The sequence below is a fragment of the Lithobates pipiens genome, unplaced genomic scaffold, assembly GCF_037356315.1.
Source record: "Lithobates pipiens isolate NorthernLeopardFrog02 unplaced genomic scaffold, aLitPip1_a1.2 Scaffold_3, whole genome shotgun sequence".
Classification (NCBI taxonomy): domain Eukaryota; kingdom Metazoa; phylum Chordata; class Amphibia; order Anura; family Ranidae; genus Lithobates; species Lithobates pipiens.
The window spans coordinates 226,422,715-226,449,375 of NW_027507790.1; the positions used below are offsets into that span (position 1 = coordinate 226,422,715).

The following is a 26,661-nucleotide window of genomic DNA, read 5'->3' on the forward strand; positions in this document are numbered from 1 at the left end:
ATGAGCCTATTACCCATTGTGTATGAAAGGTAAGTCTAAATTCCTCTTTTCTTTTTTTTCTAACTCATCTCAAGTAGTGTAATTATTTGTGTAGCTGCTTTATATATGTATGTATGCCCATGGGTTCAAGACTAGCCGGTTTGAATTATAAACCTATATTTTTTCATATTAATTTCTGTTAAATAAAAAAAATGACACGTTACTAATAAAGTATCCAATCTTTAAAAAAATACATTTTGAAAAGTAGAATTTAACTGACTTGTACCCTTGACTTATGGGTATGCTAGGCATCTGTACTAACCATTACACCAGAACAGTGGTTGTTGTATTGCAAGTAGTAAAATCATTCTGTAAAATCGAAATAGCTTACACACGTTTAAAAAAAAAAAAATGCTACCCATGGACTCATGGGAAATGCAGTTTGTATTATAGAATAGAGTAAAAAAAGTTTTTGAAGACCCCTCGTATTTTGGGAGCTCTGGCTTAAGAGCTGAAAAAGATCCTGCAGTTGGGCTTGAGGCTGCATTCACACGTGACCATTTCAAAGTTTTGCGTTTTTACCGAGTATTTGTTCAGGTCACTAATGTAAAAGGCAGAAAAATGGCTGTAATCTGCCCCATAGAAGCTCATGTTCTTTTTTTAGCTTAGGGCGTTTTTCAGGCGCGTTGCTTCAGCCTGGGGTCACACGATCTCCGAGATTTATGTGATTTGCACCCGCACTGCAGGTGCCGATCACATGCAATCTCTGAGCAATGCGAGCTCAGCCATACAGTTGTATGGCAGAACTCGCATTGGATTCGCTCAGAAAATAGTGCAGGGACTTGTTTTTCCCCGCACTAGGATCAAATCACATGGGTGTTCTCACCTATGCGATTTGATTCCTGTGCGAGGTCACAGTTCGCACTGTGATCTGTGAACTAAATGCTGGTTGTCGTTAACTTTGTTAATGACACCCGCAGCGGTTCACACAAGGCAGTGTGAACTGCCTGCAGGAGAGAAGCAATGCGGGAACCTGAGCTGGAATTGCGCTGGTTCCCGCATTACAGTAGTGTAAACCCAGGGTCAAGTGGCAAAACACTCAGATGTGAACAGGTGCCATTCAAATGAATGAGATTTTGCTTGTTGGGTGTTTTTTCAGATGTTTTAAGAGCGTTTTATGAGCTGAAAATGCTCAGGTGTGAATGCAGCCTGAAAGTTTGACAAAAGTTTTACAGAATAATTGGAATCCTTTACATCTTCTTTAGTTTATTTTGGTTTATTTATTTTTGTGTAATTAAGAAATTTATGTAGCAGTGACACTCCTTTTACAATATGTCTGAAACCTTCTAACTACAGAAAAACAAAAGTTTTATTGCAGCATTCTATGTACATCTCTTAACACGTTTTCCTTTCAGGTTCCACCAAGACAGTACATTGTAGCTCCCATTGTCCACCATGGCATGAAGCCCAGCTTACAGAGAGAAGCCTTGGTGGAGGATGATGATTTGGAGTCAGAAAGAGGGTCCCTCAGTGTAGTACATGAGGAGGATCCTGAGCTATTCGAGCAAAGTGACTGCAGGTGAGCGTTTTGTTAAATCGAACCTCCACCAGCATTTGTCTAAAGCTGCTGCAACGCAGTCAAAACACATTGGGGGATATTTACACAAAACTGGAGAGTGTAAAATCTGGTACAGCTCTGCACAAAAACAAATCAGCTTCCTGTTGTTTTGTTTTTTTTTGTTTTTTTTGTCAAAGCCTCATTGAACAAGCTGAAGTTAGAAGCCGATTGGCTGCAGTGCACAGATTTTGCACTCTTCAGTTTTGGTGAATCAACCCCAATGGGTCATTTACTAAATCTTTGACACAGTAAAAGCATTGTGCAGAACAAACAGTCTGGTGTATTTTGTTTTTCATTTTCAATAAGTTTTCATTAAAATAAGTAAAGTAAAAATAGTAACATTATGAAGCATGCACTTACAATCATTGTATACAGAACTGTAGCCACTAGTGTTGGGTAGTACACTCTGGCTGGTCCATTCAATTAATTATGTATCCTGGCCATTTTCTAGTTTGTCCCAACTTTAAATTGTGAAGCTTAAATTCATCCTTTTCATCTCGGCTGTAGTTGTCTCAGTATAGGGATTAGACATAAGGGTATACCTGCCCTTTGCCTCTGCTGGCACATTGATAGCCTTTACCATGGAAGCATCTCCCTACTTCATTGCATGCTTTTGTTTTCCTGTCTGCTAGTTTCATAGGACACTGTAAATGTATTTTACTATGTTGTGGTGACATTATACTGCATGCATATTGTAGCTGTAGAACATGTATTTGATATTTGACCAACATGAATGTTGATAGTTTGCACCAGATCCTCTCCTAGAACATTACTTTAAAAATACTATGAACATTAAAATGCTGTATAGTATATGAGTAGAATGTACACATTTTAAAGAGTATGCACTTCTATTTTATATACAGGCACACCCCACCTTTAAGTACGCAATGGGGTTTATTTACTAAAGCTGGAGAGTGCAACAAGTGGGCTCACTTCTGCATAGAAACCAATGAGCTTCCAGGTTTTATTACCAAAGCTTAATTGAAAAAGTTGAGGTTAGAAGCTCATTGGTTTCTATGCAGAAGTGAGCCTGATTTTGCACTTTCCAGCTTTAGTAAATAAACCCCATTGTGTACTTAAAAGTAGGGTGTGTCTGTACTGTAATTACATAGGGTGTATTTAGTCCACTTTAAAGATGTAAGCTTCCTCTCCCGGTTTTTGTCAGTAATCAAAGGGTGGCGATTTACTAAAATACAAATATACAATGCACTTGCTCTAGATCTAAGACCTGAATCCCACCTATGCATTTTTAGTGCATTTTGCAGATTTGCACTACAGTCCATTTAACATGGTTTCCTATGGAACATGTTCTGTAGTACAAATCTGCAAAATGCAAAAAGCACTAAAAATGCATAGGTGTGAATTAGGCCTTAGTAGGGGAAGCTTTGTTGATTTCTAGAATCTAATCATGTGCAAGCAACAGTGCTGTTTTTTTATTTTTACCCTACGTGTGATTGGGTATTCTTTGCAGAATGAAGCTTTACCTCATTTACTAAGCTCTGGAACAACTGCACTTGCATTACACAGTATATTTTCCCTTAGTAAATCAACCCCAATGGCTCACTTTTAGCATTGCCACAGACGTGAGACTGTGTTAATGGGAAACAATAGGGTGAAACTGAGTGTGGTATTTTCTATTAACATATATTTAGAGATTTATATGTAAATGAGGATGAGTACAAATTCTTATGCAAAGGAACATACACAATATGGTTGTTTGTACTGTGTATATGTTCATCATTTTGTCGTTATTTTAAATCGCATCAAATGGGCTATTTCAATAGAGCAATATATAAAGTACCATCGTTTTATAGCAGACCCTTATAATCCATTTATCAACGACCTGACTTAAAGAGGAACTTTACTTTATAACAACTTGATAAAAAATAATGTTCTTTAGCAAGGAACATTCATTCGACATTAATAATTATGCTACCAAAATCAATGTGTACTGTAAATTGCCTCCAGCATTGCTGCTGTTTCTTCTTGCTGGTGGCTGCCATGTTGTTGAAGTCTAGAGCCCCTGAACAGCAGTAAATAATAACACAGAACTAAACCAATCAATTTATCGGTTTTAAAAACTAGTTCCATTGGTTGAATGCCAGGATTACATTTGCTTGTGTCCTCAACCAAACTGTCAAACCATCAAATGGCTGGTGTCATAACTGATGACATGTGCAGCACCATGGCAGTTGCAGATCAGACAGAAGCAGCTTCCATGGCTGTAAAGGATAGGAGGGTTTAATTCTGCTTTAAGGCTCTTAGCAGATTGGCCTCTACAAACTTGGCAGTGCTTAAAATGAGAGAGCAACTGAGCATGTGCAGAGCTGTGTGCAACAGTGTATTACTGGATTTTAAGCGGTATAGACACTTATTTTTTATGTTTTACATGGCTATATCTGTGAAAGGGGCCATCTTGAAGTCATCTAGCAGGACTAAAGTTTCACATCAAGTAATTTGAGATACGATTGATTGTTATAGGTCACTACACTTTACATGTCATCATGATGCTGGTATAAGCCTCACTAATTTACAGTGGCCGGGTAGGCAATACCTTGCATACTTTATATAGTTTGCAGGGTAAAATAGGTCATCTATTACTCTATATTGCTACAGTTTATCTAGTAATTTATTTGTGTGTGTAATCGAGAGCTCAAAGCAGAGCTCCACTCAAAACGGGGGGCTCCACCTGGCTTCCTCTCACCCCCCTCTGCTGCCACATTTGGCACCTTTCGGGGGGGGGGGGACCTGTATTTCACAGGTACCTGTTCATACTTCCGGGAGACTTTGGCGCGGCAAAGTCCCCCAGAATTCCTGCCCCCCTCTTCCTTCCTCAGCCACCAGGCCATTCACAGAGTGCAGCATGCTTCACGTATACGCAGTAGGGCGTCGGCTGTGAAGCAGTAAGGCTTCACATCCCTTATTCCCTTACAAGGAATGGCAGTAGCAGGACCCGAGAGCCGATTTGAAAAATCAGCTAGAGTGCTGACATCGTGGGATTCCAGGACAGGTAAGTGTCCTAATATTAACCACTTGCCGCCCGCCCTATAGGCAATTGACGGCTGCAAAGTGGTTTCATAATCCTGACCGGACGTCATATGACGTGATCAGGATTATGAGCCGCTGCGCGCCCCCGGGGGCGCGCATCGCGGCGATCGTTGTTGCAGGGTGTCAGTCTGACACCCGGCAACTACGATCTCGGTAAAGAGTCTCCGACGGAGACTCTTTACCACGTGATCAGCCGTGTCCAATCACGGCTGATCACAGTGTAAATGGGAAGAGCCGGTGATCGGCTTTCCCTCACTCGTGTCTGTCAGACGTGAGTAGAGGAGAGCCGATCGGCTGATCCTCTGACAGGGGGGGTCTGTGCTGATCGATTATCAGCACAGCCCCCCCGAGGATGCCCACACTGGACCACCAGGGACGCCACCAGACAACCAGGGAAAAGGTAATCCTCCCTAGACCACCAGGGATGCCAGTCAGCACAATGGATGCCAATCAGTGCCCATAATGGATGCCAATCAGTGCCCACAATGGGCATCACTGATTGGCATGCATTATTGTTTGGCACTGATTGGCATCCATTACTATAGTATAACACCAATGCCGCCTATGAGTGCCCACCTGTGCCGCCTATGAGTGCCCACCTGTGCCGCCTATGAGTGCCCACCTGTGCCGCCTATCAGTGCCCACCCATGCCCATCTGTGCCGCCTATCCATGCCCATCTGTGCCGCCTATCCATGCCCATCTGTGCCGCCCAACCATGCCAATCTGTGCCAGCTATCAGTGCCAATTTGTGCCACCTATCAGTGTCCATCCGTGTCGCCCATCCGTGTCACCCATCAGTGCCGCCTATCAGTGCCACATATCAGTGTCCATCAATGCCACCTCATCAGTGCCACTTCATTGGTGCCACATTGGTGCCCATCAGTGCCGCCTTATCAGTGCCCATCAGTGTAGCCCCATCAGTGCCCATCAGTGAAGGAGAAAACGTACTTATTTACAAAGTTTTGAAACTGAAACAAAAAAAACATTTTTTTTTCAAAATTTTCGGTATTTTTTTATTTGTAGCGCAAAAAATAAAAACCGTAGAGGTGATCAAATACCACCAAAAGAAAGCTCTATTTGTGGGAAAAAAATGATAAAAATTTCATTTGGGTACAGTGTAGCATGACCGCGCAATTGTCATTTAAAGTGCGAAAGCGCTGAAAGCTCAAAATTAGTCTGGGCAGGAAGGTGTTTAAGTGCCCTGTATTGAAGTGGTTAAAAGTCAGCAACAGTATTTGTAGCTGCTAACTTTACATTTTTTGGTAGCAGGGCTGGAGCTCTGCCCTAAACAGGAACAATCCAGTACATTTCTTTCTCATTGTGTCTTTTTATTAGAGCATCGTCAAACGAAAGCAGGGGGAGCCGTCATGGGAGCCAGGAAAGGCAACAAGTAACCTCCCTGGATAAGTCTCTGGATGACACATCTGTCCTGTCTGAATATCCTGTGGTGGAGCAAATCCCTGTCCCTTCAGAAACAGAAGGTGAAGGCTCATTAGGAGGAATTCAATGCATCACTTTTTTGGCATCAATTCCTTTTGTTAATGTATTGCGCTAAATTCATGAAGTAGTACTTTCAACACTTTTGGTTCTGGCAGCGACTTGTGTACCAAACTCAGATAGTTCTGAAATGCTCCACTTTTACATTGGGTCACATTGAACGTGCTACTTTTACATTGTTTCTGATTGAATGCACCAAATTTAAAAGTGGAGCTAATTTAAGACAAACTTTCTTTTGGCGTACAGAGAGAAAAACTGTCTCAGACAGATTTTGCGAAAGTGTCTCACTGCATTCTAGACCGGTATATGAATTTGGCGCCTTCTTCACCACTTTTAGAATGCATGAGAGACACTTTTGCAAAATCTGCCTGCGCCATTGTTTATAAATTCCAGGGATTATTGATGATGCCAAGCCAGAGGAAGCATTGCATTTCTTATAATAGGAAAACATTTTGTGACCGGTTCATGGTAATTTTTATTTTTTGTTATGGTATGTACTCTGGGTAGGTGGGGCCACATTTTCTAATAAACGTCTTGATAAGTGAACATGAGTAGCAATATAACTCTTATTAAGCAATATTTTGTTTCTCAGACCTCTTTTGGGAATACAACTGTATGCTAAAATGCTTATTTTTAAATAATGAGTTTGTTTTAACAAGTAGATGAATCTCCTGACCACAAGAAAATTGCCACAGGGGGTAAACAAACCACTGTTTGAGAATTCACAGTGAAGTAACTAAAGTCTGAAAAATACAATAAAACAAAGACAATGACAATGCACAATCTGAAAGTAGGAATGGGAAGTATGGTACATAGAGGCGGATCTGGAGACCAGAAGAATGTGGGGTTAATAGAAAAAGCAAAGCACAGGTCCTAATGAAGATCTAACTGGGTGAAAAGGGAAAGATGAATACATGTATTGAAATGATGTAGGAATAATGATAGATTGGGAATAAAAAAGGGTTGTTGGATTGGCTATTTGAATCAGAATGATGTTAAAGCAAAGGGGAGATAAATGACAAGGGAAGAGAAGACATGAGGCATGCCAAGGAAATGATACACGATGCAAGAACAGAAATGATAATATTATTGTATGTTGGAACTGCTTGCCCACACTACCTAGCAATGACTGGATGGATTCCAACATGCACTTGGTCCCCTTCATGGATTAACCCCTTCCCACCAACTGTATACACATATACAGCCTCACAGAAGTGAGTCTTTGTCAGCGCGTTTTGTGCTGGGAGCGTGCTGCACAGTGTGCTTCCAGAACAGAGACTGGGCTCTCACCAACCATTCCCTAATCATCTAATCACTGTGATAGCCTCTGCTTGTCAGTCGTTGTACAGCCTGTCCCTTTCCAATTCTCCCCACCCAAATCTCTTTGAAGTCTCCAAGCTCCAGACCCAGATCTGAAACGAGCAAACCCGGAGAGAGCTGTAAAAACTGTACATAATTACTCCGGAGATTTGCACTCTGTCTTTTTTTTCTAATATCACATTGTTGCAGGGCCTAGGACTGTCATAAAACACATGTCAATGTTGCAAAACTAAGTTCAGATGTTAAGATTTTTTTCACTCTCAGTCATTGAAGGGATTAAATAAATGTTATTTGACTGATAAGTTGTGGGATAGTAAATAGGAAGGAATGGAATACTGGAGTGGGAGGAAATGGATATATGAGAGAGAAAATCAAGGCTATGGCATGGCAGAGATCAAGTACAAAAGATGACAAAAGATTGAAGTGTAAAAAAATTACATATTTAGCAGCAACTTTAGTTAGGTTCAGCTTAGGCTAACTCTTTATATTCTCTCTAAAGATGAAATGCCTGACACCCAGAGAAGCCCCAAAATTTCAGTCGATATACGTCCTGTGCCAACACAAGTAGAGGTATGTGAACCGCTCAAGTCTGACTGTAACACACACTAAATAGGAGATCTAATAATAATAATACAATTCTGATTAATTTTATGTGGTGCTTCTGTTGTACAGAATGTATACTCCGAAACTGATGGGAATGCAGTGGATCCCAAAGAATCATTTGAAATACCAGAACAGTTACAGTAAGATTTTGGTTATTCCTGCTATGTTTCTTAGTAAATTCAATAAGGAAGAGTTTTATTGTCAGAATAAATTACAAGCATGCTTTGGGGTTTAACCACTAGGCGTCCGCTCTTTAGCCGAAAGACGGCTGCAGAGGGGACGCCATTTGCCGGGAGGCCGTCCCTGGACGGCCTCCTGTTTACTTCCGCAATGCGCGCTCCCGCGAGGGCGCATCGGGGAAGTTCTGTGCTGCCCGTGTCCCCTGGACACAGCCAGTCACAGATCGCTGTAAATGGCCAATCACAACGGCCGTTTACAGCGCGATCAGCGTGCCCAATGAGGGATGATCTCATATGTAAACATATGAGATCATCTCTCATCGCTGGCTCTCCCTCCTCACACAGACAGCGTGTGAGGAGGGAGAGATTAGCGGCTGCAGCGGCCGCAAGTAATCTGTCCCCAGTGTGCCACCTGTCAGTGCCATCTGTCCCCAGTGCCACGTATAAGTGCCACCTGTCATTAGTGCCACGTGCCCTCAGTGCCATATAGTGCCATCTGTCATCAGTGCCATATCACTATCACGTGTCATCAGTGCCACATATTAGTGCCATCTGTTATCAGTGCCATCTGTCATCAGTGCCACCTGTCAGTGTCACGTGCCATCTGTTATCAATGTCACGTGTCATCAATGCCACGTATCAGTGCCATCTGTCATCAGTACCACGTATTAGTGCCATCTGTCAGTGCCACGTATTAGTGCCACGTGTCATCAGTGCCACATATTAGGGCCATCTGTCATCAGTGTCATGTGTCATCAGTGCCACGTATTAGTGGCATCTGTCATCAGTGTCACGTGTCATCAGTGCCAGGTATCAGTGCCATCTGTCATCAGTGCCACGTCAGTGTCACTGTCCTGGTGCTCCAGGGCCTTCAAAATTGTAATAGTTAGTCAACAAGTTAGATGTGTAATTTATGCTCCTAGAACACATGACGGCGCTCCCTGCATGTTGGGCCTCTCTATGTGGCCAGGCTGTGGAAAAGTCCCACACATGTGGTATCATAATACTCAGGAGGAGTTGCAGAATGTATTTGTCATCTGTGGTATACACATGCCATATGAGAGAAATAACCTATTACAATGACAATTTTGTGAAAAATAAAAAAAAATAAAAAATAAATCTTCATTTTGCAAAGAATTGTGGGACAAAAATAACAACATCAAAAAGCTCACCATGCCTCTTACTAAATACCTTGGAATGTCTACTTTCCAAAAAGGGGTAATTTGGGGGGTATTTGTACTTTCCTGGCTTGTTCGGGTCGCAAGAAATTAGATAGGCCACCAGTACATCAGATGTGATCAATTTTGTATGATTTGTACTATAGCTTGTAGACTCTCTAACTTTCACAAAGACCAAATAATATCCACAAATTTGGGTTATTTTTACCAAAGATATGTAGCAGTATATATTGTGGCCAAAATTAATGAAAAAAAATAATAATTTGCAAAATTTTATCACAGAAACAAATACATTTTCCGTCTTTTTTCATTTATAGCGCAAAAAATAAAAAACCCAGATCAAATACCACCAAAAGAAAGCTCGATTTGTGCGAAAAAAAGGACAAAAAATTCATTTGGGTACAGTGTTACATGACTAAGTAATTGTCATTCAAAGCGTGAGAGCACTGAAAGCTGAAAATTGGTCTGGTCACGAGGGGTGTTTAAGTGCCCAGTTGTCAAGTGGTTAAAAGGCCAAAATCTGAATTGGGGTTGTTGACTCTTAAGTTGGCCATAGATGGAGCGTTGTTTCTTTACTGCAACCACGGGTTGCAGGAAAGAAAATTGCTTAATTCCCTCATCAACACAGCCAATGTTGATGGTGGGATCTCTCCCATGGAGCCATTGTGTTCTCCCAATGGGGGAGAAGGGGAAGTCATCCCTGCCAGGAGATTGCTGCTAGTGGCTTTAATAGCAATATTCGCATTTACAATCCGACAGGCTGGTTGTACCCAAGTTGATCAATGTGTTTGGGTACATTCGAATGATTGTATGTTACCCCGACATGTTTCGCCTCACGTCTTCATCAGTGGATATACGCATCAACCATAGACTAGCGGAAAAGACAAAAATAAAAATATATGTAATATGAAAAAAAATACAGTAAATATTAAAATACAGTAAATATTAAAACACAGAAGCGATTTTACCAAAGTTCACCAAAAGACAGAGAGAGAGAGAGACTCACCACCTCAGGGCCCACCCCCCTCCCCCCCAGCACAAGGGGAGGAGAGGGGTTAACCACGATGCGGAGAAAGCCAAGAACAGAGAGCACTATACGGCCATAGTGAGCACACACAATGACCAAGCTAACAAGTAAAGAGTAGGATAAAACTTACAATAAACCTACTCATTTAATATTCTCAAAAAAAATAAAAAATAGCAGAGGAAAGCAGCCCACAAAAAAGGAGGGCTGCCTAAGGGATAAACCTCAATAATATAGTCAAAAAATTCCTGAATAGAATACTTACTAAAAACAAATAGACTCATAGCTTAAAAAGGAGAAAGAAGGGGCGCCTGTATATGAAAAACCAAAGGTCCAGTGGATATGCAGAAATAAGGACCATAGCTAGAAGGAAGAAATATAAGAATTATTACTGCGTTTCCACTGGACCTTTGGGTTTTCATATACAGGCGAAACATGTTGGGATAACATGATTCAATCTTTATAAAGCCTCTATGTTTAACCACCTTAATGGAGATACTCAATGAAACTCAAGGACTTGTACTCTGTTATCTGTTTTAGTCTTTGTTAAAATAAAATAAAAAAAATTGTATATTTTATATACTTGTGATTGGTTTCTTATTATTTTCTGTATAAGCACCTCTATAGTCCCTTCCCAAATCCTCTCTTTCTTTTGAATAAATTATGTTTTGGGATGAGGTGCGTATTTTCAGGTGTCTTGTCGGACAAAAACCATATAATTGTCATGGCATATTTATTATGGAATCCTTGCAGTTCTTCTTTAAACACATACTGTATTGCAAAGTGTGAATATTTCTTAAAGCACACAAACAGGAAAGAGAAAGAGGTCTGTTATTGAATGACTGTCTTGATGGCCGGCGTCAGTTGCTGTGGAGATGATACACAGTCATTCAGTAAACATGCCAGGGTTAAATAAAGGAATATAACAACAACTGAGAGAAGACAATTTAGAATGGCAGTGTGCAGCACATACTGATGAAAGTACAAAGATTATACAGGTACCTGTTTTTTATGTGGCAGAAATCCTGATTTTCAGGCTTGTTATAATGAATGGGAAATGTTTATGTTTTTGTGTGTGGTTTGTTTTTAGCAGTGAACCAGCCATGTCCACTGGTTCTCCACTTCCGCAGCCTTCCCCCAGTGCCACAAATGTTCCTCCACCGTCTGCTCCTTTTACCAACCTGCCAGAACTGAATTCTGATGGAAGACAAAGCACTCAGCTTGCCAACACCTCAGAAACCGTCAGGCAGCTGTTCCAAGATGAAATGTTTCGATTACTCCAGGTAAATTCTATTGCTTCTGAACATAGTTTTGTCTTGCTAATTCTGGGCACAATCTAATGTTAATTGTTGTGCACAAAAATTTTATTTAAATATATTCCTCATTCACTACATATGATATAAATGCACTTGTTGCACCAACTATTTTTGCAAACCCAGATTACTGCCTTGTAAAATTAGCCATGATATCAGAAAGCTGAGGTGTGATTGGGACCCAGCAGATTCACCCATTACATGCTGCCTGCAGTAAACTACATGGGGGGGCCAAAAGAGAGCGAGCATCAGTGAAAGGTCTCTATTACAGAACACTCCTACACAGAGGCAAAGTATAGGAGTTGTTTCATGCTGGAATCCTGCACAGATGTAGAAAAAATACACAAAGGACAAGATTCAAGTTAAGACTACACATGCCTCTTGGATTTGTTTTAGCCTGAATCTCTCCTCTATTCTCTATTCTTTCTACTTATAGTCTTAGTTCCTGGACACAATGCCTGTGGCTGCTTTTGTTGGTAGTGTGCAGGCATTCGCTGTTCTTTATGCAGGATGTTGGTGTTGATACTGCACTCAATGCTGAATGCATTTGTTCTCTTGATACTGGTAGCTGTGTGCAAAGTATCTGGAGGGATGTGCATGTACCATAGAGAACTTTGTGCACAAGATTACTAATGACCGCCAGAAAAATGGCAGCTGTTTAAACAGTAATTCTAAATATTGAAGTGTAAAATAGTTGGCGCTTGTAACGAGCTATTATCAATGCTGCCATATAAATGTAGGGTGTCCCAAAAAATCTATACACAATTTGGATGATTATAAAATCAGTATTACCAGTATCAGTATCACCATAAAAGTTCAATTTCAAATGTTAATTTCTAAATGTTTACATTTCATTGTAAAGTGCTGCATAAACTGTTGGCGCTATATAAATCGTGAATAATAATAATAATTTCTTAAACTGATGACCATTCTGGTCCATGCTTTGCTGATAAAGTGAAGGAGAGAATCACATTGAGAATCATTTTGTTTACTAGTTGGGTGCATTCTCTTTCAGTGACTACTCCTAATTCATCAACAGTGGTCGATTTTGTAATATAAAGTTTATCTTTTAGAAGTTCCTATAAGAAAAAGCCCAGTTGTGCGAGATCTGGTAAACATGGAGGACATTCTACTGAACCTCTTTGCCCAATCCATCTGTTTGGCAGATTCACATGGAGATAGGTCCTTACATCACGATAGTAGCGTGGGGGTGCCCATCTTGTTGGAAGTAAAAGTCCTCATCTCCAAAATCTTCCTAAATACGTGGCGTGACAGATTCCAGCAGCAAGTTCAAATAAATGGCAGCAGTTACATTACCATAAAAAAGAATGGTCCAGTTAATCCGTGTGCTGACAAACCACACCACATAGTCACTCCTGGTAAATTAACATGATGTCCCCCATAATGTGTGGATTCTGAGGTGCCCAGTAAGGGCAATTGTGGTGGTTAATTGAACCAGGTGCTAAGTATAAAAAAAGTAAATTTTCACTGCCGACATTCCCATAAGTTTACCTCTTATATCTGATTCACTTACTGCTTTAAAATGTCATGTTCAGTCAGATGCGCAATCTTGGATACACCATAGTGCTCAGACCCTTACCCCTCCTTACTTTCTCCCCATCATACTTCCCATGTTCTCCACCACGCCTTTGTTATTTTTGTTATTTTTTTCTCTTTCTCCCCTTTTATTCACTCTGCGTTTTTGCTTACTTATTGCTTTCTTGCTCTGTTTTATAACATGAGGTCAACCCTCAGATTTCCATTAGCTCGGTTACCACCATTCTACTATTCAGTAACTTTTAGTAATAATGGTATGGATGGATACGGGTACTTATTTACTTATCATTTGTTATAATAGTGATGCCTTTCATATCCTTTGTATGGCTCCATACACACTAGCGTGTTTTTTTTTTTTTTTTGTAAACAAGCTTTTTGTAGCAGCATTTTTGCAGCATTTAGGAGCATTAGTGTTTTAATAAGGTTTTTTTGCAGTAAAAGGAAAAAAAATGCTATTAGGAGTGTTTAGCAGCATTTAGGAGTATTTCTGCTGTACGCTTCAAGAAACTCTGCAAACACAATTTTTTTCTGCTCCTGGATGCTGAAACTCAAAAAACACTAATAGCCTAAAGTAGTGTGCATGGACACTCAAACCCCTTTCACACTGAGGTGTTTTACAGGCGTTCTTGTTCTAAAAATAGCACCTGTAAACTGCCTCTTCTGAAGCCCAAGTGGGAAAGCCCGAGTGTTTTCACACTGGGGTGGTCCTGCAAGCAGCATCTTTGGGGCGGTGGAGGAGCGGTGTATACGCCACTCCTCCACCGCCCTTGACCATTGAAATGAATGGGTGCCGTTTTCAAAGCGCCTTAAAAGCAATTTGAAAGCAGCGCTAAGCGGGAATTTTTAACCCCTTCTGGGGGGTTAAAAGAGCCCCGCTAGCAGCACTTTACCGCTAATGCCCGCACCACCCCAGTGTAAAAGGGGTCTTAGGACAACACTATTTAGCTTCTAGGACAGCCTTTCTCGACCTTTTCAACACAGAGGAACCCTTGAAATAGTTCTTCGGTCTCAGGGAACCCCTGCTAAAAATTAGACATCTACAACTCATGATACAATAGTGTGATGGTCAGTGGGAAGAATGGTCCTTAAACTTGTGGTCATTGGGAAGAATTACCTCCTTACAGATAGCTAAAAAGATGAATAGTGTCAGTGGGAACTTATCTGAGAGGCAGAAATTGCCCAATGCTGAAGGAACCCCTAGCAACCTTTAGAGGAACCCTGGTTGAGAATCACTGTTCTAGGAGCACAAAAATGCTAACAGCTTCTAGGAGCTTTAAAAAGAAATGCTAGTGTGCATGGAGTCTATAAGTTTGCTTCTGAGATACAACCTTCTAGATCCTTGATTATATATATATATTTCCTTATTTCACACCCATTTTGATGAATGCCATGGTCTTGTTTGATGCTCTCTTCACTTTGGAGTGTACCCATGTGTTATATGTTTCAATATAGGACATGTCAGTTTATATATATCTCTATTATGATGGTCGCACGTATATATATGTATGCAGTGTATAAGACTAAATAAAAAGAGATAAAATACATACAATTTACTTCGTTCCATTTTAAGATTTGAAAGTGAACTGTATTGTAATAAATAATGACTTTAAAGTCATTCAAATTGTGTATACATTTTTTGGAACACCCTTTTTTATTTTGTTTATTTAGCTCCAGCAGATCAACTTCATGAGCTTGATGCAAGTTGTGGGGTCTTCCTTTGCTGCCCTGCCAGCCATACAGCAGATCATGCAGCATACAGCACAGGTGACGGGGAACCTGGTGACCAACCCTACTGTGGGACAGGTTCCACTTCAGGTCATTCCACCAGCTCCAGTGATTAATACTGTTCTGCAGACACAGAAGGATGATGTAGAGCAAGCAGTGAAGACGGTAACAGGTGAAGCTGCTGGGACAAAGCCTGTCAATCACTCAGGCAATAAAGAGAATATACAGGTACATTAAAGCATTTTTTTCCACACGCATATATTAGAATGTATTTTTGTGTGTTTGCACAGTATGTTTAGCAGTAAGCAGCTGCACTTCTCATGCCACTCAAACTCTGCTGAATGTCAAAGCAGGATTTTATCACCCACCCTCACTTTTGCTTACTGAAAGTGAACCCTACAGGCTCATTCAACTGCTGCTCATGCTTACCTTAGTTTACCACCCTTGGGCTAGATTCGCACTGGTCAAAGCTCTAAAAAGGGATCCCTGGTGGATCACTTCTCAGAGAATGGCTTAGCATCTGCTGTCAGTTGTTTAGACAGCATTCCTGCCTTCTCCACATACTAGACAAAAGAAGTGTGGTGCTATATTCAGCTAGGCACCACAGGTGGAAGACAAGTTCATTTTATACCTTCTAATAGTAGGGGATTTGTAAAGAGCCCATGCAGTGTATGTTGAACATGCATTTTACTGCAAAGTCCAATCTAATGATGCTGGAAGTCATCTAGTGGCTGAAAGAAATTACTGTGGGGGACAGCACCATAGAGGACGTAAGTATTGCAGACAGAACTGATTTCTTTGTTTAAAACTTGCTAGGGGACTTATTAAATAATAGGAGGTAAGAGTGTTCCCTCAAGAAGGCTGTTATTATATAATACTAGCTGTGCACACAGATAGGCTCACTTACATTGTCTGTGCACTCATATAAATCAAGGTGTTTTCTGACTTCCAGTTGTTTTGCATAGGGTAGGGAAAAAATTTAGAACTAGCCACATGTTATCTTGTCCTGGCACTGTTGGCTAAGATCTATCCCAACACCTCGCCCCATTGTTTTAGGGGGTATGGGCAGGAGGGAAATATGTTCCATGTTTGGTGGACCTGTCCAAAGGTTCAGTGGTTCTGGACCAGAATATTTAATTTGGTATACTCTGTGACCGGGTTGTAAGTCCCCAAAAAATGTTAAGATGCCATTATTTTCTGACCTATTGCGTGAGTTACCCAAATATCTCAGAACCCTCCCCTTCTTTATCTTTTTAGCAGCTAAAATCACCATGGAAATCCCCTGTGATTAAAGTGGAAGTCCATGCAAAAACTAAACTACCTGCATCTATAGCCACCAACATTGTAACACTAACCTCTCTAGCCCTGAAAAGAAAACATCAGTATAAATACCTTTTCTACAGGCAATCTGACCCGATCTCCAGCGGCGGAAGCTCTGCTGAGTATACGTCCCACAAAGGCTGGGAAATGAATGGGAAGTGACGTCACCCGTAGAGGTACTATGGGGCTTCTGTTGATGGACGTGTCCTCTGCACCCACCCACATAGTGAAGCCTCGGCTGACAGCTCAGCCAGCGTGGGACCAGAGCTTCTGCCACTGCTTGATATTCATCCGTACAAATTTGTACGTTATTGTTTGTCTAAACTTCTCCAATAAAAATTATTGGAAAATAAATAGCCACATGTGTTAACTTGCATTCATGAAGGATTCCCATTTGTATGCCTTTGGATAGTAAAATGCAGGTCAACACAACAAAACGTAGCATTCTGAACTGTTCCCAGCACACTACTCTGAACAATTCCTTTGAACGAAATGATTCCCCTTTTGGTTTGAATTGTAGATAGCACTAAATGCAATGATATGGAAATAACACTGAATACATGAATAGGCAACCCATGTAAGAGAACTTCCAGTGTGTACGGGACATCATGAGATGTCAGTCAATTATGGAGATTTTATGTAATATGTGTAACTTTAAACATATTTCAAAATTAACTTACTTTTTTTTTTTTTTGATATAGAGACCTCCCAAGATTAATATACCTTCAAGCCAGGTTAATGAAAGTGAAAGGATTCCAGCAAATATGGGATTATTAAGTACTGCTCCTCGCCAAACCCTGCCTTTAATTATTCCTTCATCACCACAACAGGAGACTCTAAATCGCCACCCACCTCCAGGATCAAGTAACTTCAATGGATTTCCACTACTTAAACTACACTCAGCACCCACTCTATTGTCACTTAACTCGCTATCTGGAGCACAAATTTCTTCAAGACCTAAAGATCGTCCTCCGCTTCGGGAGGCATGGGGGCCATCCAATAGGCAACCCAGTCGTCAGTCATCCACTGAACTAACCCAGCCACCATCTTATCTTAGCAGTTCCACCATTAAAGCTGGCAAAAGGACAGAGAAGGCGATAAAATGGGCTCAACCTGTGCTAAAAGGGCACTCAACACATTCAGTTGGTAACCTGTCTAAGGCAAATGTTCCTGTTTTCCAACCATTCCAGAAATCAGAGGAAAATAGACGGAGACCTGAAGGAAGAATTATAGAAGTATCACAGAACAATGTAGGAATGCCCTTACTATGTTTGCGTACCGACCCAACACTGTATCTTCCATCCATGCCAAATCCCGGCTTTACCGTATCAGTGGCGACACCTCAGACAGGGACATCTGATAAGTCAAAAGGTCCTCCAGTGGCTGGATTTACTCTATTGAAAGCTAATTTACCCCAACAGATTCAGGTAATTATAAACCGATGGCTTCAGTTCATTGTTGTAATGCTGCACAGTTAGATGCTTTCCTGGAGACTTTGGAGACCTTTCTGTGCCTTTGGCTAAATTACCTTTAAGACTCTTGTAAGAATGTTTTCTGCATGCGTCTCAACCTCTGGAACATTGGTTAATTATATTAACCACTATTTCTTACTTGAGGATAACCTAACCAATGATTTGACAAATGGATAGTGCTATATTCAGGTTAAGGTCAGTTGAAGGAGCCATTGATTGCATGAATAAAAAAAAAAAAAAACGAATTAGACCTATTGCCGTGGCAATTAACTTGGTATTAAACTCAAAAGTAAAGATTTGTTATATTGCAGTGACCTTCTTTTTTTTTTTTTTTTTTTTAAAGGGATATGTTTATTAATAATTACCTATTCTTGGGTGCGGTGGTTGTATTGTTTTTTTTGTTTTTTTGGGCTTTATTTCTTTTATTTTCACCTGATGATCTGGCCATTAAGTCTCTTGTTTTGTAACAGAACAAGCTGTCCTGCAAATGTAGAGGGTTGAGACAAACCATTTACCATTGACAGGGGTTGTTTACAATGATCAGTTTTTAATTATGTAAAACCTTTACCTCCAAAGAAAAGAAAACTCTTGTAACTGCTTAAAAGGTGTGCGCTGGAGTTTGTCTTCAATTTGTTAATGTATTTAAGTCTGCTAGTGCATTTAACACTCCCCTTCCCCCAAATTGACAATACTGCTGTGTAAAAGTGTCTCTGTTCGTCCGTAGTGTAGGAACCCTAAGGCAGGAAATACGTTCCTGGCCAGATCACCAGGTGAAAACAAAGGGGGGGAGGCCTAAAAAAGAAAACTGATGGAGCCACTACATTTTTAAGGATTGCTAAGCTGCAATATGTTGAATTTTTGGTTCGGGGTTTAGTACTACTTTAAGTTACAGGTGTATGTAAGTCAACATAAACTGTTCAGTGTCATGTCTGTCACTGCATGTCGACTGATCTGAAAGATGGTTTGTTATGTTTTGTCAGAGTCTACAGATCAGTTCCACTCCTAGGCTCATCCCCCTGCAGAACCTGATTGACTTTGAACGAGATTCAGCACAAAGAGGTGATCCAGGAAGTATGCAGCTGCTGCAAGCCAACATCCATCCTTTTGAAGAAGCGGTGAATGATGGGGACAGTATGAAAAGGTACAGAACAAAATATGACCTTCTTTTTTTTTGTGTTACTTTTAGTGTGTGTGTAAATTCTGAGATGCAAGTGCAGAATGATCACACATGAGTTCCTTGTTTTACAATTCACAAGGGGTTCTTCCATATTCTGTAGAAGCAAAATGGGAAAATACTGGAAGTTAAAAAGCTTTTTTTTAAACCAAAAAAAAGATATTGTCATACTGGTTGTGAAGAACCCCTGTCCCCAAACAGGTCTCTGTCTGCCGTCTATGCTTCCTCTGTCCAGAACCAGCACTATCCAAGACTCTCTAGCCCACCCAGTCACCAGCCGCAACTCAGTGTAGGGTGGCAAACAACAAACTGATTTATGTTCACACATGGACACACAGATATCTCCCTTCAAAACGCTTCCCTCCCACCCTTGGAAAACAGAGCGGGGTAAACTGTCCAATGACAATGGACACACAGGTCAGGTGTGTTCAAACTTCTCCTCAGTAAACAGTCTTGTCCACAGGGGGGCTGCTGGAGGAATCCTCCCTCTCTCTTTCCTCACAGCAAACACACGTTCACATCCCATAATATGTGAGGCAGACATCAGCAATAGAATACAGTCACACCCCAAACAAATCACAGTAAAGAGTCCACAACAAAATGAGACGATATACAATATATACATATATACAACATTGAGTCCGATTAGTACAGATCAGACTGGATTTCTCATTCACCTCACAAAGAGTATTTTCCCCTTTAAAATCCAGGGCACATAATCAGAATGCGAGAGGCCAGCATTCAATCCTCTCCAAAAGCCTCTGTCCTTGCTAGGTCTGCCACACCAGTCAGTGTTGGTCCATGCCACTCACAGTTCACAGGTAGTCCATGATTTTTTTTTGCCTTCAGTTAGATCTGAATTTGCACTGAAATATTACTCCTTAAAGTGGTTCTAAAGGCTGAAGTTTTTCGTAGCTTCATGCATTCTATGCAGTTTATGTTTTATGTTTTGACATTTCTCTCATATATGTAAAAATCTGTGTTTTTTTGCTAGAAAATTACTTAAAACCCTTAACACACACACACACATTTAGCAAAGACCTAGGGAATAAAATGGCGATCAATTTTTCAAACGCTTAAAAAAAATATATATATATATATATATATATATATATATATATATATATATATATATATATATATCCTAATTATTGTATAATGTGAAAGATGATGTTACGCCAAGTAAATGGATACCTACACTTTAAAATAGTGCATGCTTGTGCTATGGCGCCAAACTTTGATACTCTAGGCAACGCTTTAAGTTTAGAGTTAGAGGAGATTTTGTGCTAGAATTATTGCTCTCACTCCGTTTGTGGCGATACCTCACATGTGTGGTTTGAATGCCGTTTTACATATTAAAAAAAGATTTTTGTTTATTTTTTATTTTTTTTTATTTTGACACCTTCTTTTTATATTTTTAAACATCCCCTATAATAGAAATAAGGCATGACAGGTCCTATTTACAGGTAGATCTGGGGTCAATAAGTCCCCACATCTCTCTTTACTGAAAAGCCTGAGATCAAAAAATAAATCGATCTCAGGCTTTCCAGCAAAAAAAAAAAAAAAAAAAAATGGCGGTTTTTACATCTGTCAGAGCCAGAAGTAACATCATGACTTCGCTTCGAGCCTCCGAGGGTCATAGAGATGGCCAGAGACAATCTGGTCCATGGGCACCTCTATGGTAAACCTCCGGTGGATTAATTCTGCTCCCCTATTGCACAGGAGAGCCCGAGGAAGCACCAGAGGGCAGCAGAAGGGGTTTCTCTCCCGTCGCCTCTAAAAGCAATCAAGCAGCTAAACCACTTGATTGCTTTTACATGTGAGGGGATCACCAGCTGAAAAAAAAAATATCTGAATGATGCCTGTAGCTGCAGGCATCATTCCGATATCTCCACTTAAACTCCAGGAGGTCATATGACATCCTATGGGCAGGAACTAACAACCGACTAATTCAGGAAAGCATTTGCGCCAGTCTTGGTGAGATGTGTAGGGATTTTAGATAATTCTTACTACCGCCACTTTAAGAATCTGTCATTGGCACAGCGATTAGATTTTTAAAGAATTTCAGACATTTCTCCATTTAGGAGACTAGCAGTAATTAAGACCAACTTTGATCTGGCATACAGAGGTATGCTAGTACTCAAAGCAGGCTGTGCCTGTGCTGGAAAGGCATTGTGTATTGGATAGTTTCCCACACAGCGCTGAATCCCCTGCCTCATTTAGCTGAGAGATTGCCTAGCCAAAAATTAAATGTAAGCAAAAGGGCCAGGTTGGTTGCCAACTATGTGCAATGCTTTGTCACTGGGTGGATGAAGCCTGATGGGGAACTGAGAGAATAGTTTCCCAATCAGGTCCAATTAATTTTTCAGTGACAGTGCACAGTAGTGGATAGATTTGAAAGCTGCTGTTGGACAGAATAGTGGCTATGGATTCTATCATTCCCTTCCTCCCCAGTACAGACACAAGTTTATGTCCCTCTCACTCTGACAGGTACTTGAATTGGGCACAAGCACTGACATTGTCTATGTGGCACGGAATCCTAAAGGCTGTCTACCACACCTTTTTTTAAATTTACCTGATTGTGTGGTGGAAGGCTCCAGTTCAAATGTGAATAAAGAGCCCTCCCAGTATTTCCCAGGAGACACCTAGTGAACCTAGATCAGAGGCCGGCCCCCATGCGAAGGACAGCCAGTAGTATGTAATCCCACTGCTACTGCTGTTCTTACACCACCATGACTGTACTACTACAATAACATTTCATGACAATAAGCACACCAGACAATTTCTATCTAAATTCTATAAAATTGATCTTTTTTTTCCTGTTGAATTCTGAGTGATTTCGTTTGCAGCAGAGACTTGGGATTGGCCATGTCAGAATAGGAAATTCTGGATAGCGCCAATTAAGGCCCAGTTCATACTGGTGCGACATACACTCCGACTTTGAGAGCACATGTCGGATGACGTGTGTAAATCAATGATTCCCTATGAGAGCTGTCTTAACTGGTCCAACTTGTGTTGGTCCGACTTTGGAAAAGGTTCCTGCACTACTTTGGTCTGACTTCAGTCCGATTTTAGCCCATTGAATATCATTGAAGTTGTATCCATATTGTGGCTGCTGACTTTTAATATTAGGACACTTACCTGTCCTGGAGTGCAGCGCTGTCGGCACCCCAGCCGATGTATCCATCAGCTGTCGGTTGCTGCCGCTGCCTTTGTCATTGCCAGTAAGGGAACCTGGCAGTGAAGCCTTTCAGCTTCACAGCCGGGTCCCTACTGTGCTGTGCTCTCTTACTAGCCCAGGAGCAGGGGAAGGAGGAGGGGGGCCGAACTTCTGATGTAACTCACTGTGGCGAGGTCCGACGGAAGTGGGGACAGGATACCTGTCAAAAAACAGGGGTTGGGTGAACAGCATTTCAACCCTCTTGTCCCTTCCATAGGCATGCGCAGGGGGTGTGCCTGGGCACACCCTAATAACTCTGTACAGTGCTGATTTCCCCCCTTCTGCCTGGGCCCCCCCCCCCCCCCCCGCGTTGCATGCCCCCCACCATGGTGTTTCTGGCTTCCCTCCTCTCCTCCCCAGCTGCTGTAGGGGATGTTTCATGATAGAGAAGGGGGCTAATTAATATCTCATTTACCAGCCCCTTCCCTTTCTAAATGAACTCACTGTATTCAATCATAACTGAAACATAGTAAACGGTGTTTATTATGCTTCAATTTGTGAATTAACAGGAAGCTGCTCAGCACATGCATGTGTGTTTGAGCTTTGGGGTGCACACCCTAATGCAATAGGCTGTGCGCACCTATGCTCCCTTCTATTGCTTGGTCACTGCATTGCTTTCTACAAAACTGAGTACTCACAGCGTGAGGTAGGATTATAGGGGAGGTACTTGGTAGGGCATGTATTAAAAGCTTTGCCAGTGTCCAATCACCTGAGACATCCTGTCTGACATGCGTATAGCGGCCTCTGGTGTGTCATATAACAACCTCACCCACCTGATGAACCTGGGTCCAAACCCAAACTTGGCCAGTACAGCCCACAGATACCGCCAGCCAACACTGTCGAATGCCTTATTGGCGTCAGGAGACAACAGTGCTGTGGCCGGCTGAATCCGATGGGGTCTGCATGTTAATGCAGAGTCGCCATTTTTAATGTTAACGTTCAAGCACATAATGTTTACTAACAGGCCAAATCTTTTTGTAGATTATATAGCAAGGCAAGAAACCAATTAATCAGTGAATAGTTTATCTTCTACATGTCTCTGTTTTAGACAGAAGAGGCGCACTCTGAGAGAAAAAGGTGAGAAGAAAGAGAAGAAAACATCTGTTACATTTCGTCCAGAAGACTCGATCATCACTCCAAATAACTTTGATGAGGTTGTGGAAAAAGAGGTAACTTCATTTCCCTCTCCTGGTCATTTATCACTAACTTTGTACAGCTCTACTGATGGCTGAAAAGACAGATTACCCGTGCATTAATCAGATGTCTGCTTTATTTCTAGAAAGTGCTTCATGATGAACCTAACTTAATGGAGAGTAATGAATTTGCAATTCCATTAGGTAAGTAAAATGATCTATCATATATATATATATATATATATATATATATATATATATATATATATATATATATATGTATATGTATATATATATATATATATATATATATATATATATATGTGTGTGTGTATATACATACATACAGGCAGTTACCGGGTTACAAACAAGATGGGGTCTGTAGGCGATTTGTTCCCAAGTTGAATTTGTATGTTAGTTGGAACAGGTCCATTTTTGTGTTGAGCTCCAGCCAAAAAAAATGTTTTAGGTTTTATTGATGGCATAGGGAAGGATTAACAACCCTGTAACATTTGTGTTGCTGTCTATGCCCCTGTTCAGAAGATTTCATCTCACTTTCTGTCCCTTCCATTGGATTTAAAAATTTGTGGGTTGTTGTGGAAACAAAGATTAGTGATGAAGCTTCAGTGGAGACACCTTTTCCCATGAGAACTCTTACAGGAGTAAATTTCCCTTCCTAGGGGTAGATTTCCTCTTACTTCCTGTTGTCTCCCTCCGTTTATAAGTACGAGACATTAATAAGTTGTTGTTTGTAACGTGGGACTGAATGTATATATATAATTTCAAAGTAAGAGTCAAGACAAACTGCTCAATTCATAGTTGAAATTGCTTGTTGCCAGACAAGAAAATGTTTGATTTGGTTTGGGTAGACTTCTAGTGAATACATCCCTGTCATACACCCCTGTCGGTCAGTTTGTGATCTCACTTGCCTCTACAACAGTTAAAGCAACACAGCTTTTTTCTTAAGAACTGCCCCAACCTCTGAATGGGTAGTGAACAAGCAGCAACACACTGTCAAGTACCTCTCTGCTAAATTTTCAAACATACTTTTAAATGAATCTGTTGTAAATCAGATTTCAACTGACATGAACCAGTCAGTGTAAAAAAAGTTTTGCCTATAGTTCTACTTAAAGTATCGTAGTTTTGCGCAATTCTAAAGTGTGACATGTTTGGTATCTATTGACTTGGCGTAACATCGTCTTTTAAATTTTACCCCAAAAATTGGGTTACCTATGGTGTTTTATTAACGTGTATTTAAAAAAAATAATAAATTAAATTGAGTTTGAAAAACTGCTACGCAAATACCATGTGACCAAAAAAATTGCAACAACTGAAATTTTATTCTCTAGGGTCTTTGTTTAAAAAAAAAAATGTATAATGTTTGAGGGGTTCTGAGTAATTTTTTAGCAAAAAAATGATGGTTAAAATCATTTTAAAGTGGGTGTAAACCCACTTTAAAAAAAAAAAAAAAACCTAACACCTGCAAGACAAAGGCATAATGAGCTGGTATGCATAACATTCCAGCTCATTATGTAATACTCACCTGAGATCGAGGCCCTCGCTGCGATGCCCGTACACCACTTCGGTGGCTGACATCACGCCCGGGAGTTACTTCCAGTTATCACAGCTCCGGCACTGTGATTGGCCGGAGCCACGATGACATCACTCCCGCGCATGTGCATGGTAACGGCACACTCACACGTGCCATTGCTTCAGTTTGTGTCAGTGTGCATGTGCTGATGATGTTGGCTCATGCAAATACAAGGGATATCTCCTAAACCGTGCAAGTTTAGGAGTTATCCTGGGTAGCTACTGGTAAGCCTTATTCTAGGCTTACATGTAGCATAAAGTGGTCTGTAAGGGTTTACAACCACTTTAAAAAATAGTTTTTAACATCAAGAATGACTTGTGAGAGGAGAGTGTGAACAGGACTATGTATTCTTTTCTCATATGACAGTGTTAAGTCAATCAAGGGGAACTAACGCTATCACATACCTACATATACCAGGAACTATTGGGTATTTGACTTGACTCCTAAGAACTAAACAGAGCAGCACTGAAGTGAGGAAGCTTGTGTTTTGCTGTGGAAAGTAAGAGTTTAGTGACCCTTTTGCTTTGCCCCTTTGCACAAAGCAAGTGGTCACTCTAAAAGAAACATGGTGTATCACTTTGTGACCTTTCGAGCTGACTGTACCACATCCTTAGTGGGTTTGTAGCATGCAATCTCTGAACTGAACATATTTGTTTCAGGCTCATTTGAAGCGGAGTTGACAGATCAGATTCCAGGCCCTCTGCTTCCAACCATGGCAGAGTTACATTATTTGGCTTCCTTAACAAAAAGACCACCTGAAGTTCATGATGCTGGCACCAACACAGACTCTGGTAAATGTGCATTATCCCAAATATCACAATCAGGTAACATTTGGTATTCAGTTGACTAGGCTAAGTAGATGTCGACGAGAAGCCATAGCTAGCCTTTGCAATCCAGATGTATAGATCCATTGCCGTGAAGTTACTATATTAGAGTGGAAGTCCGGGAAAACCTATACTAACTAGCATGTAGAGCAGTGGTCTCCAAACTTTGGCCTTACAGATGTTCAGGAACTACAATTCCCATCATGCCTAGTCATGTCTGTGAATGTCAGAGTTTTGCAATGCCTCATGGGACGTGTAGTTCTGCAACAGCTGGAGGGCCATAGTTTGGAGATCTCTGCTGTAGAGGAAAGATGTCTATACTTGCCTAATCTCAGGCTGCTCAGGTCCAGTCATGTGATCAGCTCCCAGCACTTGCTTCAGGGGAGAGGAAGGACAGCCGACAACAGATACCCCATATTTGATAAACCTGCAGAATAATCTATCCCAGATCATGTATTATACAGATATGTACGGACACGACAACACTTCCATAAACCAGAATATTAAATCTAAATCATTACACCAAAGCTTCTACTGTGCAAACACATGCCATAAATAAATAGCAATGTACTGTTATCATAAACTATCTAATATCTCATCCAAAAATAAAAATATAACACCAAAAGGCCCCTATCAGCTCCTATCTCATTACCAAACATGCCTAAAAGTTATATATTAAAAATTTGTAATACAATAAGTGTTACTTATACAAATAAATTATACCTCCAAACGTGTACTGCAAAAATATTTGAAAGATAATTTAAGTAGCGCTCATAATGTAACAAATGTGCAAAGTGAAAATAATTAATTTATCACCCCGTGATACAGTGATATAGAGAACTAAAAGTCCATCTAACAGAATATTGAAAATCAAAGAAAGGAATC

General features: G+C 40.7%; 1 protein-coding gene across 9 annotated transcripts in view; it reads left to right on the forward strand.

The window, feature by feature from the left end:
- Positions 1 to 26,661, forward strand: part of CPLANE1 (ciliogenesis and planar polarity effector complex subunit 1) — a 221,997-nt gene that overhangs the window by 125,819 nt on the left and 69,517 nt on the right. For 8 of the 9 annotated variants that reach the window (XM_077462837.1, XM_077462838.1, XM_077462841.1 and 5 more), the window contains exons 27-37: positions 1,395 to 1,558; positions 5,982 to 6,127; positions 7,963 to 8,033; positions 8,136 to 8,206; positions 11,538 to 11,730; positions 14,986 to 15,270; positions 17,064 to 17,789; positions 18,815 to 18,975; positions 23,277 to 23,397; positions 23,508 to 23,565; positions 25,612 to 25,743. In XM_077462837.1, coding sequence (XP_077318963.1) covers positions 1,395 to 1,558; positions 5,982 to 6,127; positions 7,963 to 8,033; positions 8,136 to 8,206; positions 11,538 to 11,730; positions 14,986 to 15,270; positions 17,064 to 17,789; positions 18,815 to 18,975; positions 23,277 to 23,397; positions 23,508 to 23,565; positions 25,612 to 25,743 — 2,128 coding nt within the window. The remainder of the gene's footprint in view (positions 1 to 1,394; positions 1,559 to 5,981; positions 6,128 to 7,962; positions 8,034 to 8,135; positions 8,207 to 11,537; positions 11,731 to 14,985; positions 15,271 to 17,063; positions 17,790 to 18,814; positions 18,976 to 23,276; positions 23,398 to 23,507; positions 23,566 to 25,611; positions 25,744 to 26,661) is intronic. The other variant, XM_077462840.1, reaches the window with a different exon arrangement.